This window comes from Pteropus vampyrus, unplaced genomic scaffold (genome assembly GCF_000151845.1).
Source record: "Pteropus vampyrus isolate Shadow unplaced genomic scaffold, Pvam_2.0 Scaffold74, whole genome shotgun sequence".
In the NCBI taxonomy this organism is placed as follows: Eukaryota; Metazoa; Chordata; class Mammalia; order Chiroptera; family Pteropodidae; genus Pteropus; species Pteropus vampyrus.
This window is the reverse complement of record NW_011888855.1, coordinates 3,686,734-3,699,280: the sequence shown is the minus strand read 5'-3', so window position 1 is coordinate 3,699,280 and position 12,547 is coordinate 3,686,734. Positions and strand designations below refer to the sequence as shown.

The window sequence follows — 12,547 nt, the reverse complement described above, 5'->3', positions numbered from 1 at the left end:
ATCCCTAAGTGATATACTTTAATTTTGTGTTTGAACTTCATATGTGTACTTATACTCCATTTTGTTTTGCTTTTTTTCCCTCAATATTATGTTGAAGAATCATCCATGTGCTATGTAGCTGGTGTTCGTTCCACTGATTGAAAATACCATAATTTACACATCCTATTGATGGACATTTGGGTTATTTCCAGTTTTTGGCTAATATGAACATTGACCATTTTTGTTCATCTCTTCTGGTATACATGGGTATTTCTTAGAATTAAGTCAAGGAGTGGACTTGCTGTCATAGAGTACGTTAGTTTTAGCTTTACTACTTTTTTTTTTCCCCAAAGTGGTTTCACAATTTACACTTAACTGACAGTTTGTAAGTTCCTGTTGCTCCACATATTCATGAATACGTGAATGTTTCTGAATAGTTATTCATGAAAAAAAGGCATTAACACACACACACACACACACACACACACACACACACACACACAGCCTTTCCACTTCTTCAAACTTGAATCTCTGCTTTCAGAGAAGTCACTTCCCAGAGGTAAAGTAATAGAAATAATGAAGAGTTCTTGGATTGTGTAGGCAACATCTTGAGTGCTTCACATGGATTATCTGAAGTAATCTAACAAGAATGCCAAAGTAATAGTTCCTTTATGATTTCCAGTTTACAGATAAAGAAATTGAAGTTCGGAGATATTAAATAAATAACTTCAAGTCATTTAACTAGAAATGAGCTACTAAAGACACAAATTCAGGTATTTGCCCCTGAAGTTCAAGCTCATGGTCATCATGCTTGCTTTTTTCCTCTTTCAAAATATCGATATGGCTCTGGTAATTGATCCTTAAAGAATGGATCACTTAAAGAAAGCCTCCCTTTCCACTTTCCCTAGGATAGAGGTGCCAGCATTGTATCTGCCTTAGGAATTAACACAATGAGAGAAAGGGTGGCGGAGAGGAAGAAGAATGGAAGGAATAACTTTTGTGATCTTGGGAAGACCTTTGAGGGGGTATGTTCATACATTTAAAAAATTATGAAAATGGGGCATTGCAATTCCTCTCCGTGATCTCTCCACTGCCTTTCCAGAATAGCTGAGTCACAACTTCCCTGATAAGATTTTTGTCCGATACTCAGATAAGAAATGTGCTAATACTATGTTGTAAACTTCCTTTGAGCAAGCTCAACGTCGAACGGAAAACAAAACCCTTACATCAGCCATTACGAGGTCCCAGAAACGGTAAATGTTGTAGCCTGAACTCTTCTTTCCCTTGTTACTCTAAAATAACTTTATCTCATTTAAAAATTACTGTAAATAACGTCATAATCGTAAATCACTTTGAATGTAGTGAGCTATTGCTGTGAGAAATACTAAGATGTACCTAAAGATGGTAGACCTTGGAGAGCTTAAAATTCGGTGGAAAGGACATGCCTGTGGTGGCTCCCTGGTAAGCAAATGTGTGACTAGTGCAGCCCATCTGTGCACAAATGAGATAGGAGTGAAAAGGGCTCTTGTAGTAGGCATTCTGGAATTCTGTCAATGATATTACCATGGAAAGCCTTTTGCAAGTGTCTGGCTGCCCGAAGAGTGGTCTTTTTCTTATCAGTGGACTAGTAAATAAATAGAAATTGGCTTTATTAGAGCTATTGGGACTATTGGGACTAGTATGCAAAATGTAGTCAAAAAGCAGTCACTCTCGAGTCCAAGCAACCCTAAGCCCTGCTGCTTGAGGAAGGGGTTGACGGAGGGAGGGCTGCTCTGGGCCTCGGTTATGTGAACGGAGTGTAGGCTGGCTTCGCGGAGGTAACTGAGCTGGCCACAGACACCGCAGCTGCCCAACCCTTCCAGGCTGTGGAGCTTTGATTTCTCTGCCCTGATCTCAAGGATGTCCATCTTGGACAGGGCAAGTATTTCTCGGTGGGACTCTTCCACAAGGGATTCGTTTTATTAGAAGAAACGTAGACAAGAGGGTGTATGAACTTCCTTGTTTCCCGACTTCCGCCCGTCCTCCAAGGGAGGGGCGTTGGAGTTGCTGAGCGGGAGGTCGGGCCTGGGCCTGGCCACGCCCCGGGCTTCCGGAGTTTGGTACAAACACAACTCCAACTAGAACGCCTTCCCCAAGGCTCTGCCTCAACGTGCCATTTTCAGTCAGTTCCTCAAGCGCATTTCCGGCCGCCCCACCGGAAGCTGGAGCGGCGGAAACCTCATCTCCGAGGTGGATCCCGTGAGGGATTTAGGTGAGGTCTCGCGACATATCTTTAAATCTCACCAAGAAGGAGTGGAAGAGGCCTAACTGTACCGCCCCAATGTTACGTCACCGCGGAGTCACGCCCTTGGGCGTTCGTTTGCGTGCTCGCGCTGCTGCGCATGCGCATTCGCCCTCCCTTCTCCCCCGCGCTGTCTTATCTCTGGCCAGTCGCGCGTGGGCTGAGGCCCTGGGCGGGCGTTGCGAAGGCTTGTTTGCTCGAGCCGGCTCCCCGCGGCAGTTTGGAGTTCTACTTGGGAGAGGGGTTTGTAGACCCCCTACCTAGGGTGAATGGGCTGTCGCATGTGCTGCTAAGGGTAGGCTAGGGAGCACAGGGGCCGGGGCCGCGGCCATGAACTCACCCGTGGACCCTGGCGCTAGGCAAGCGCTGAAGAAGAAGCCGCCCGAGCGGACCCCCGAGGTAAGGCCGGCCGACTCCGGCGCGCTTCCCGCTCCTTAAGGGACTGCACACCCCTGTCCGTCCGAAACCTGCGGCGACTGCCCTCTTGTCAGAGCCTCGCACCTGCTGTCAGGATATCTGTTCTCTGCGTTCCCCGACCCGGGCCCTTCTCGCGGGCGGGTGACGGACTGCCTTTCCTGCTTGTGATGCCGCCTTCCCCGCACACCCGTCCTTGCCGGTGACTTCCTGGTGTTTTCGATAAGAAAGGATCATTTACTAAATCATTTTCTCAGGGCAAAGTGTGGGTCTCTGAGTGAGTTTACCTGGGGGTAGGAAGACTGAAAAACGAGGTAGAAATTGTAAGTGAAGTGTAACAGCATGTTATTAAGAAATAACTTCTCTTTAAAGGTCCTCGAAATACTGCACAAGTGCCTAAAAAAAAGTTTTCAAAGTCAGTTTTAAACTTTGCATCTAGTCAGATGATGAATTCTGATGGAGGATGATGCATATTGAAAGATCAGTTCTAGAGGTACTTTTTCAGACTGTCGCTGGGAAATTTTACAGTATTTATATTGGGATCCAAAACTTGCTGTTTTTGGTTAGCAGATATGGCATCAGCTTAAATGATTTTCATTTGACCTGAGGGCTAGTTTTCAGGCACATAGCTAAAACCTGTTAACCTTGCATAACCCTATAGAGTGCTTAGATGTTTTGGGAAGATTTTTCTTGATTTGGAGACGTTTATATTGTTAAATGTATGTTTCCTAAACCAGAAAGCAACAACTAAACACAGTGTGAATGGATTGTTGGATTGTTTTTTTGCGTATAAGTTGCAATAAATGAAAATGAAAAGCTTTGGTTAATTCTTTTGGAATCACTTTTCGAATTTTCAGATTTATAGTGTTTTTCATGGTAGGTCTCAGTAACTTTGGGCTGACCTTTTGTGACATGACATTATTCAAGCCACAGTTGTACCTTTGATAGGTCACACTTTGTTGTTGGAAATCCTGATCTTTGCAAAGAAACAAGGCAAGTACTGCCAGTTTCCTAAATCCTTTTTTGAGACCTGTATTTATAATCCCATGTGTTTTAATTTTCTGTGATAATTCTTAAGGTAATTGTGAGCTAATTGAAAGCGTTCACCTTGAACAGGTGAATCTGCCATGGTTTTTATATCATTAGAAGGCATACAAGCCTTGCAATGTATAAGGTTAGTTTAACTTTTAAATATTACTTTGATAAATTCACATTTTAATGAGAAAATCCTACTTCTCTTTAATAGCAGCATTACCTAGTTTGAAATTACCTATTTTTGAGGCTTACAAGAATTTCTAAACTGTTCACAAACTTATGTTGCCAAGTGTGTGTGCCTTTAAGTATTTTATCTTGTTTTACTGGAACAGCAGCATTGTTTAAAGGACTGCTAAATGACTGCCCATAGTACCCAGACTAAGTCCCTGACATCTAGCAGCAGAGCATGTTAACTACTTAATTCATTGGCAGTGCTTTTGAATGAGTGTAGAATTTGGGGTAGAAAAGTATTAATAAAGAAGTAGTAATCTGTATCCTAGTGATAATTTATATGCGGTAAATAATTTGATGAAATTCTCCTAAGTTCATTTCTGTTTTCAAAAACTCCTTATTCTTTTAGTGGACTCTTCAGGGCCTAACATAAATATATTCCACAATTATTTATCAAAAGCTTATCAGTTTAAGGCACTATTCTGTGCACTAGGATACACCTGAACAAAACAGGCCTGCTATAGTGCTTACATTCTAATAAAAGGGGGAGGGGAGAAGGCAGGTAAATATAATAAACAAGTAAGTTATGTAATATGTTAGCTGATAATTGCTAATAAAAAAAAGTAGGATAAAGGGATTGGAAGCAAGGGACAAAGGCTGAGTTGCAATTTAAATAAGATGGTCAGTGGTGTGCTGGTAGAGATGACTTTTGATTAAAGACTTGATGCAGGTGATTTAATTAGCCAGGGGAATATATGGGGAAAGAGCTTTCCAAGTAGAGAGAGTAGTCACTGCAAAGGCCCTAAAGTGAGAGCATGTCTGGTTCATTCAAGGAATAGCAAGGAGCTCTGAGTGACTGACTAGAAGAGTGAACAAGGGTGAGAGTAGTAAGAGATGAAGTCAGAGAAGCGGCAGTGGTGGTACAGGATGGGGTATATATCATGTAAGACTTTTTAAACCATTGTAAATTCTTTGACTTTTATTTTGAATGAAAGGAGACTGCCAAAAGGTTTGAAGCAGAGGAATGATACTGTCGTAGGTTTTAAAGAATCCTCTGGCTGCTTGCTGCATTGAGAATAGACTGCATGGGAGCAAGAGTAGAAAGAAGCAGAAATGTCAATTTAGAGGCTGTTACATTAAAGCAGGGAAGAGATGATCATAACTCAGATTAAAGTAATAGTAATGTAGGTGGTGAGAAGTAATCAATTATGGAAATATTTTGAAGGTTTAGCCAACATAACTTGCTAATGGGTTAGATATATGCTTTGAAGGAAAGAGAGGAATCGAGCATGGTTTGAAGGTGTTTGGCCTGAATTACCATCAAAGAGAGCGTGAGCTGCTGCTATCAGATAGATGGGGAAAGCCGCAGGAGGAGTAAGTTTGGGGAGGGGTTCGGGAATCAGAAATTCAGTTTTGAACATGTTATGTTTGAGATGTCTATTAGAAATGTTGAGTAAGGAGTTGCTTTTACAAATTTATATTTCTAGAAAGAAGGTTTGGTGATATAAATTTTATAGTCATTAGTTTATAGATATTATTTAAAGTCATGAGACTAGATGAAATTACCAAGGTAGTGAGTGTACATAGAGAATAGAAGAGGACCGAAGACAGTTCCTTGGGGCATTTGATCACTACAAAGAAAAGAGCAGAAACCAGCAGAGTATGAGTAGCAGCAAACAGTGCAGTAGAAGAAAATCCAAGAGAGACGTGGTGGTTTGGAAGCCAAGAGATAAAGTGTACAATAGGAGATACAGTTCATTCAGCTTATTTTTCCTTGAATACCTACTGAATACAAAGAAATATGAAAAAATTTACAAATAGATAAGAACCAGTGTCTTATAATTTTATAATTAGATGTTTGTATCATATAATTAATGAATAAAGAACTCTTCTGTTTTTGGGACAAAATTAATGGTTCCTTTATTTTGAACTGTCTGTTGTCCTTACATGAAACTGTCAACTCAAGCATAATCCTAGTGATCCAGACACAGCGTAGAAACATGTTGTAAAGTATGTGATTTAGTACTGTGTTCTAACACAGTTTTTATTTTTCTGGCCATTTCTTCTACTTTGTAGATCCAGCTTCCACAACATTGGCTTTCCTGAGCTAGTTCTCTGATTTCCTTTTCCACTTTGCAAAGATTTTTTTAATGGAAAATTTTAGACTTCGAGACTCTGTGGGAAACTTAGTGCTCTAAAACAACAAAAACTGTTAAGGTATTCATTTTGAGTCCTTACACCAAAATTAAAGATGCACAGTCAAAATCGAGACCTTGGATTTGGCTGTTTGTCAGTTCAGTCTGTATCCAACACCATTCTTTCTCTGTAACCTTTCTGTCTTTTTATTTATTTACTTTTTGGCCTCTGAGTTCCTTATTGCTCTCTTATGGTTTATTTCTCTAAGTGCTTAATATCATGCTTTGCACATATTAAATGATCAATAAATATGTTGAACAAAACAAAATTTTGAAATAATTTTGTAAAGTACTCATGTCAAAAAGGTAACACGTTTCTTCATTAGAACTGCTGATTTTGTATATCTAGGTAGATTGAGTTGGCAACTTCAGTTAATTTTTATAGGCTGACAGTTAGGACTGTGTAGTCCATTTTACCCCTTTTCACATGCTTCAGATCCATGTATCTAAGCACTAAATTATCCTCCAGGTTCTTCAATCACCAGTCCTAAATTGAAGCTGTCATCATTCCTCCTCCTCAATTTTCTGTTGGTGACTGCCCCAGTTGCTCAATCCAGAAATTTGTTTTCACTCTTGATTTACCCGCTATCTTTTTCTCTATATCCAAATGGCCGCTAAACTTTGTTGATTTTATGTCCTGAATCTCTCTCTGCCTCTTCCTCTACAGCTCTGCTATCCTAGTTAAATCTCTCTTACTGTTTTACTCCTGAGTTTTTTTCTTGAGTCATTTTATTTGTCATATTACTGCTAGAGTGATCTTAATACTCGGATCTGATCATGTTCTACTCTTGCTCAGAATTATTTCCCACTGCCTAGATAGGTAAGTAATATAAGTTATATAAATCATTTTGAGAATGAAAGAAGTACTGTTAATATTTATGGTAAATAACAGGTTAAAAAGAGACTGTCTCAGGTAAACTGAAATGTACATTTACTTCACCCAGATGGTAACATTAATTTATCCATTCATTTAACAAATGATGTATCAGACACATTACTAAAAGCCAAGGTTGTAGAAGGAAATCGGACATAGTCTCTATTCGGTGACTTAAGAGACAGACATGAAAACATTAGTAAAATGTTAAATGACAAATGTATGTACAGGGCACTTTGAGACAGCAGGTGAGGAAAGGCTTCTTGGAGAGCATTAAATTGATTCTTAAATATTGTGAATAGCTGTCTGGATGATATCCAGAAGGGAGGTCATTCCATGCAGAGCGCAAAAGGAGCAAAGGCATGAAAAGTGGCAAGCCAGGTACATTTGTGGGATGAGACACCTATCTCAGTCGAGAGCATGCATTCCCAGTGAGGGTGATGTCATTCCCAAAGTGACAAACATTGTTTTTTAGCGGAAGTGAAAAAGATTTTAGATATTACTATGTGATTTGTCACCCTCTAAAACTCACCCTTACTTGGGAAAATTTATTTCTTAGTATTTAATTGGGTGTGAGGCAGCAATTAGGAAAAAATGTCTAAAAATGCTCTTTGGAAGGAGTGCGATAATATAAAAAGGTTGCAAAACACTGGCTAGTGTATGGGGTGTTGGGGGTGGTGACGGCAGTACATGGTGTTAGATGTTAGTGTTAGAGCTGGATATACTAGGAGGGTTGGATCATTTCAGAGATTTGGAGTCATTGTTATAATAAAGAAGAACTACTGGAAGGTTTAAAGCCTAGAAATAAGATCAGTTTTACAAAGATTATTCTGTGGGCATTGTTGAAGATGTATGGGCTACACAAGAGGCAGGAAGGTAGGACGAACACATATTTTGTCCAAACTGGGATACTTTTCTGTGTGAAAAGTAAAACCATTGATTACATCAGAATAACGAGAAACCAGGAGATATGGTCCTGGTTTCAGGAAACAAATGCAGTTATTCAGGCCTGAGATAACGCAGCAGCTTATAGGATAATGAGAGACTAATAATTGAAGTATCTGCTTCACACCAGACTTTTCTTTTTCAACTTTGAAATTGACCGTAAATACAGTGAAGTCCACTTACCTTAAGTATATAGCCAGGTTAAGTTTTACAAATATATTTAGCTACCACCCAAATCATAATATACATGTTATCACTACTCCAGAAACTCCCCCTTTACCCCTTCTAATCAATACCATTTCCAAAAAGAGACCAGTGTTTTGGCATCTTTCACCATAAATTTGCTCTGCCTGCTTTTGAACTTCAAGTGGAATCATACAGGTTTTCCAGCAACCAAGAGGACTATGAGCTACCTTGGTTTCGCATTTTACCTGTGGACTGGACTTTGAACCTTCTCTCTTGGGGCTCTCCTTGATCTTCATCTGCTTATCCTTTATATCCTGATCTCCGTTTTGTTTGCCTTTTTGGGTTGTCTACCTCATTCTGCCGAAGCCTACTCTAAGGATAACTGCCTCTCAGCCTCAAAGGCTACTTACTTTTCAGGCCAAGATACAACCTGTCCTTATGTTCCTCTCAGGCCTCTGCAACAGCATTGGGACAAGTCTTGCAAAACCTTCCTGTCTTTTGCTTGTTAGGATCAGACTTGGCCTGGGTGCAAGAGGGATCAGATTTGGCCTGGGTGCAAGAGTTATGCAGAAGTTTAGATGATTTCTAGATTTCTGCTTTGGGTAATTGTGTAAGAGTACATTATTAAGGAGCGGAACTAGGATGGGAAGACAATTCAGTTTTGAAAAAAGTTTGAGGCTCCCTACAGGGGACACAGAGATGTTCAGTAAGCATCTGGAGCTTCAGATTACACAAGGCCATGTGTCTGAGTTGGTCTGAGAGTATACTGCATATGGGTTATGGGTGAAGTCATGGAATTGGTAGGAATACCCAGGGTGAAAAGCAGAGTGAGAATGTAAGGACAAAACATTAAAGGGATGGGGGATGGAAACACTGCAAAAGAGAATGAAAAGAATTTATTATGGAGGTAGGAGAACAGAAACTCTATAATCACTAGCGTCAGACACTATAGAGAATTCAAGAAAAGTGAGGACTGATAAATTCTTTGGATTAATTCCATCAGAATGAGTTCAGTAGACTGATTAATAAAGGACCTGGTTACAGTGGATTGAAGAAAGAATAAGACCCTCCCCCCAAAAATGAAGGCAGCAGGCGTGCTGTTTGTGCATTGGTCTCTAATGGGAAGGGGAAGGATAAAAAGTCCTCCAGGATCTTCTCCCGAGTATCCTAGCCTCATCACCTCCCACCTGCAAACATATTCATTTTAACTGTAACTATCTTAACATGGTACTTCTCAACCTAGGCTATATATATTTCTCAACCTACAGAATTTTTTTTTTGTGACCAGGCCCACCCTTCATTTCTTGAAGTAGAACCTTCTGGGCTGTAATGTTAAGTCTTGGTATTTATAGAAAGTTCCTTAAGTAATTCTGAGATATATATATATATATATATATATATATATATATATATATATATATATATATATATATATATATATATAGACAGAGGTGAGAAACATTGTCCATGGTGTCATATTGTCCTGTCTCTATGCTCTACATAGGATGGGAAAGTATGGTACAGTGTTTACAGCTGTGGAATTTTCATTCGAACAAGCCTACTTTAAATCTGATTTCCAGCACTGAGAATTTGAGTGACCCTAGGCAAGTTACCTAACTTCTCTGAGACTGCATATCTTTTAGGTATTGTTGTGTGGACTAAATGAGATAATCTAAGTAAAGCATTTAGCAAAGCGCCTGTCACAATGAACACTCAAGTGGTATCCATTACATATGAGTTTGCTATTTCCTCTAACTGAAATGCCATCCTCTGGCTTGACAAATTCGTATTCCTCACTGAAATCTCATCCCCAGTGCTCATCTGTATAATTGTGCATCCTTTCTTCCTAACATTTCCACTCCTCTGTGTTCTCAAGATACTTTTACCTTCCTGCACCATAGTGATTACTGTTACGATTACTTGCATGTTTGTCTCTCTGGCTGTACTGTGAGCCCCTTGAGGACAGTGACTGTCCTTATCTCCCAGTTCCCATCATGCAGTACTTGGTACATAGTAGGTATCCAAATATTTGTAGAGTAAATGACTTAAAAAGAACGAGAATGTGTAAAATACTGTTCCCTTACTACTTACTCTAGTAGTGATTTCTATTGATCTAATATTTGAAGTTCTGGGATAAGAGTGGTCAAGTTTGGCATAGTGGCCAATTTTGCTATTAATATTCTCTTATTAAAATATGAATAAAGTACAGTTACCATAAAATATGTGTTTTACCTAGCAATTCTTCAGAGGCAATACAGATAGAGGAAACTTACTCATACCTTGAAACAGAAACTCCTTTTTTATATGGCTTTAAAATACATTTGCCAGAAACGTCTCAGAGAAATAGAGATGAATGCCAGCCAGTTTTGACTTTTCATGTTTTTAACCAGATGACTTAAAGCTTGCTGGACGAAAATTTTCATACTCAGCTAGATATTAATATAATTGCCTATTTACAATCAGAAAAAAATTTTAAAGGAGCTTACTTTTGTTACCAAAAGTTAAAGAAGGAGCTAAGACTGAAAGGATGTAAAATTTGGTGTTCTTATAATTATTTGTTAATCTGTGTCAGAATTTAGAATAACGGTCTTTAAATGTACACTTGTAGAAGTTTTTAAAGCAGTGTCCAAAGAGCACCATTGTACGGAGAGACATTTTTGAGTGAGTCACTGTGCACATCTCTGAGGGTGGCAGAAGAAAGATTCAGTTGTTCTTTTCTACAGCAGATGCACATTCAGAGGGTTCCTTGGAGAGTGAAAAAAACTTATTTATGCTTCTGGGGCCCTTTGACCTTTATTTGTAAACTCAAGTAGATGGAGAGGGAATGTTAGATCTGGATGGGGCCTTTATTAGACCACATCTTCTCTAGTCACCTTATTTTACATGTCTTTGAGATTTCCCAACTTGAAACAAACTGTGGCCATCCAGGAGTTTCGACACCATAAGATTTTGTTTCTAAGAGATGAGAAGCTTCCCTGAGAATTCTGCAAAGGGGAGGAGCAGCCAGGTATGCTGAACTTAACTGTGTCGCAAAGCCTTATTCTTTGCGAGGGAAGGAGTGATTGTGAATTCTATAACATCGTGGTTATCACTCGGTTTTACCTTGGACCAACCTGTGTAAACTGAGGTCTGGCTGTAAATAAAAACTGAACGAGCCACTTTATTATGAACTTGAGGTTGTGGAGGCATAAGCAGCCCCTATTTGATGTTTCTCCACTACTAGACATTCTTCACTGCTATGCTATAAACCAAAACTTTGGCAGTAGGAAGACTTCAGGCTTTGGCATATGGCAGAGATGAGCGGGGCTCATTGGACAGCACATTTAGTGCATAATGGAAGTAGCAGCACTGCCTAGATTGTATTTGTGAACATATATGTAGCACTCCTAGAAATACTTCAGCTGGTGGGGTCAGGAGCTAGTGAAGTGAGTTACAGACAGATGAAGGAACTAAACTACAAAGACGTAAAGTGTCTTGCTGCAGGTTACATGATTTATCAGTGACTTCTTCAGTACAGTAGCTCAACACTGCCTTCTCTTCATCAGAACGGTGAACTTTAGATTATATTTTAAGCTTTGAACTTTTGTTTTCCATACTGACATCTATATGAATGCCTAACATTTTCCTAAATAAATGCTTCTTGTTTAATCTTGCCTGTGCTGTATGAAATTCTTTAAGGTGCAATGTCAATTTAATGGAAGTTTATAATCCTCAAGTTTTATGTAGAGTGAGAACAGGTGTGCTTGATACATGATTTCTTAGCACCATTCTGTTTACAACTTATAAGTTTCAGAGAATGGCAGCCTGTTCTAATTGGGTTTCTTAAAAGCATTCAACTAATATGAGAAGACTTCGTCACAGTAGATTTTTTAGAAGAGTTTAGGAGTATCAAGTGCCAAGTGGAGTTTGGATTATTTATGAACTCTGTAAATAACTCTCTGAGGCAGAGTTGAATACATATATTTTTTTAAGGAAGACTGCCGAATCAATATGTGTGTAGTAAATATTTACTACAATATGTGTGTAGTAAATATTTTTAAACACTGTTTCTAAGTGCCAGGGATAAAAGATTAAAGTTCTTTCTTTAGGGGAGGAGATAGGCAATACACAACATACAGCGTGGTTAGGGACTGTGATAGTTGTAAATCTCAGGTGCTCAGGAGTTTGTGGGAAGGCTTTTGGGGGAGATGAGCAGAGAGTAGGAGAAGGTAGGTAGATGTCATTCAAGTTGTTTTAGAAAAAGACAATCCTGACAAGTACAGTTTGGAATATGTAAGAGTTAGGTGAAGAAGGGACAGTATGGTAGTAAAAGGTATGGATATGGGGGCTATTACTGATGATGGTCTCCAGTGAAGAAAGGGTAGATGTCACAGCTCTGGGAACGTAAACTTTATGAACATTTAAAGGAATCAGCGAAGACTGTAAAGGAGATTTGGGAGCAGCTGGTGCAGAAAGGCAGTAATGGCT

At 39.4% G+C, this 12,547-nt stretch overlaps 1 protein-coding gene across 7 annotated transcripts in view; it reads left to right on the top strand.

Moving 5' to 3' along the window:
- Nucleotides 1-2,364: 2,364 nt before the first annotated feature.
- RAPGEF6 (Rap guanine nucleotide exchange factor 6) overlaps nt 2,365-12,547 on the top strand; it is a 151,799-nt gene continuing 141,616 nt past the window's right edge. For 6 of the 7 annotated variants that reach the window (XM_011362260.2, XM_011362261.2, XM_011362259.2 and 3 more), the window contains exon 1: nt 2,421-2,659. In XM_011362260.2, the coding sequence (XP_011360562.1) occupies nt 2,591-2,659 (69 nt within the window). In that variant the 5' untranslated portion in view covers nt 2,421-2,590. Of the gene's footprint in view, nt 2,660-12,547 lie in introns of all 7 variants that reach the window. The other variant, XM_011362262.2, reaches the window with a different exon arrangement.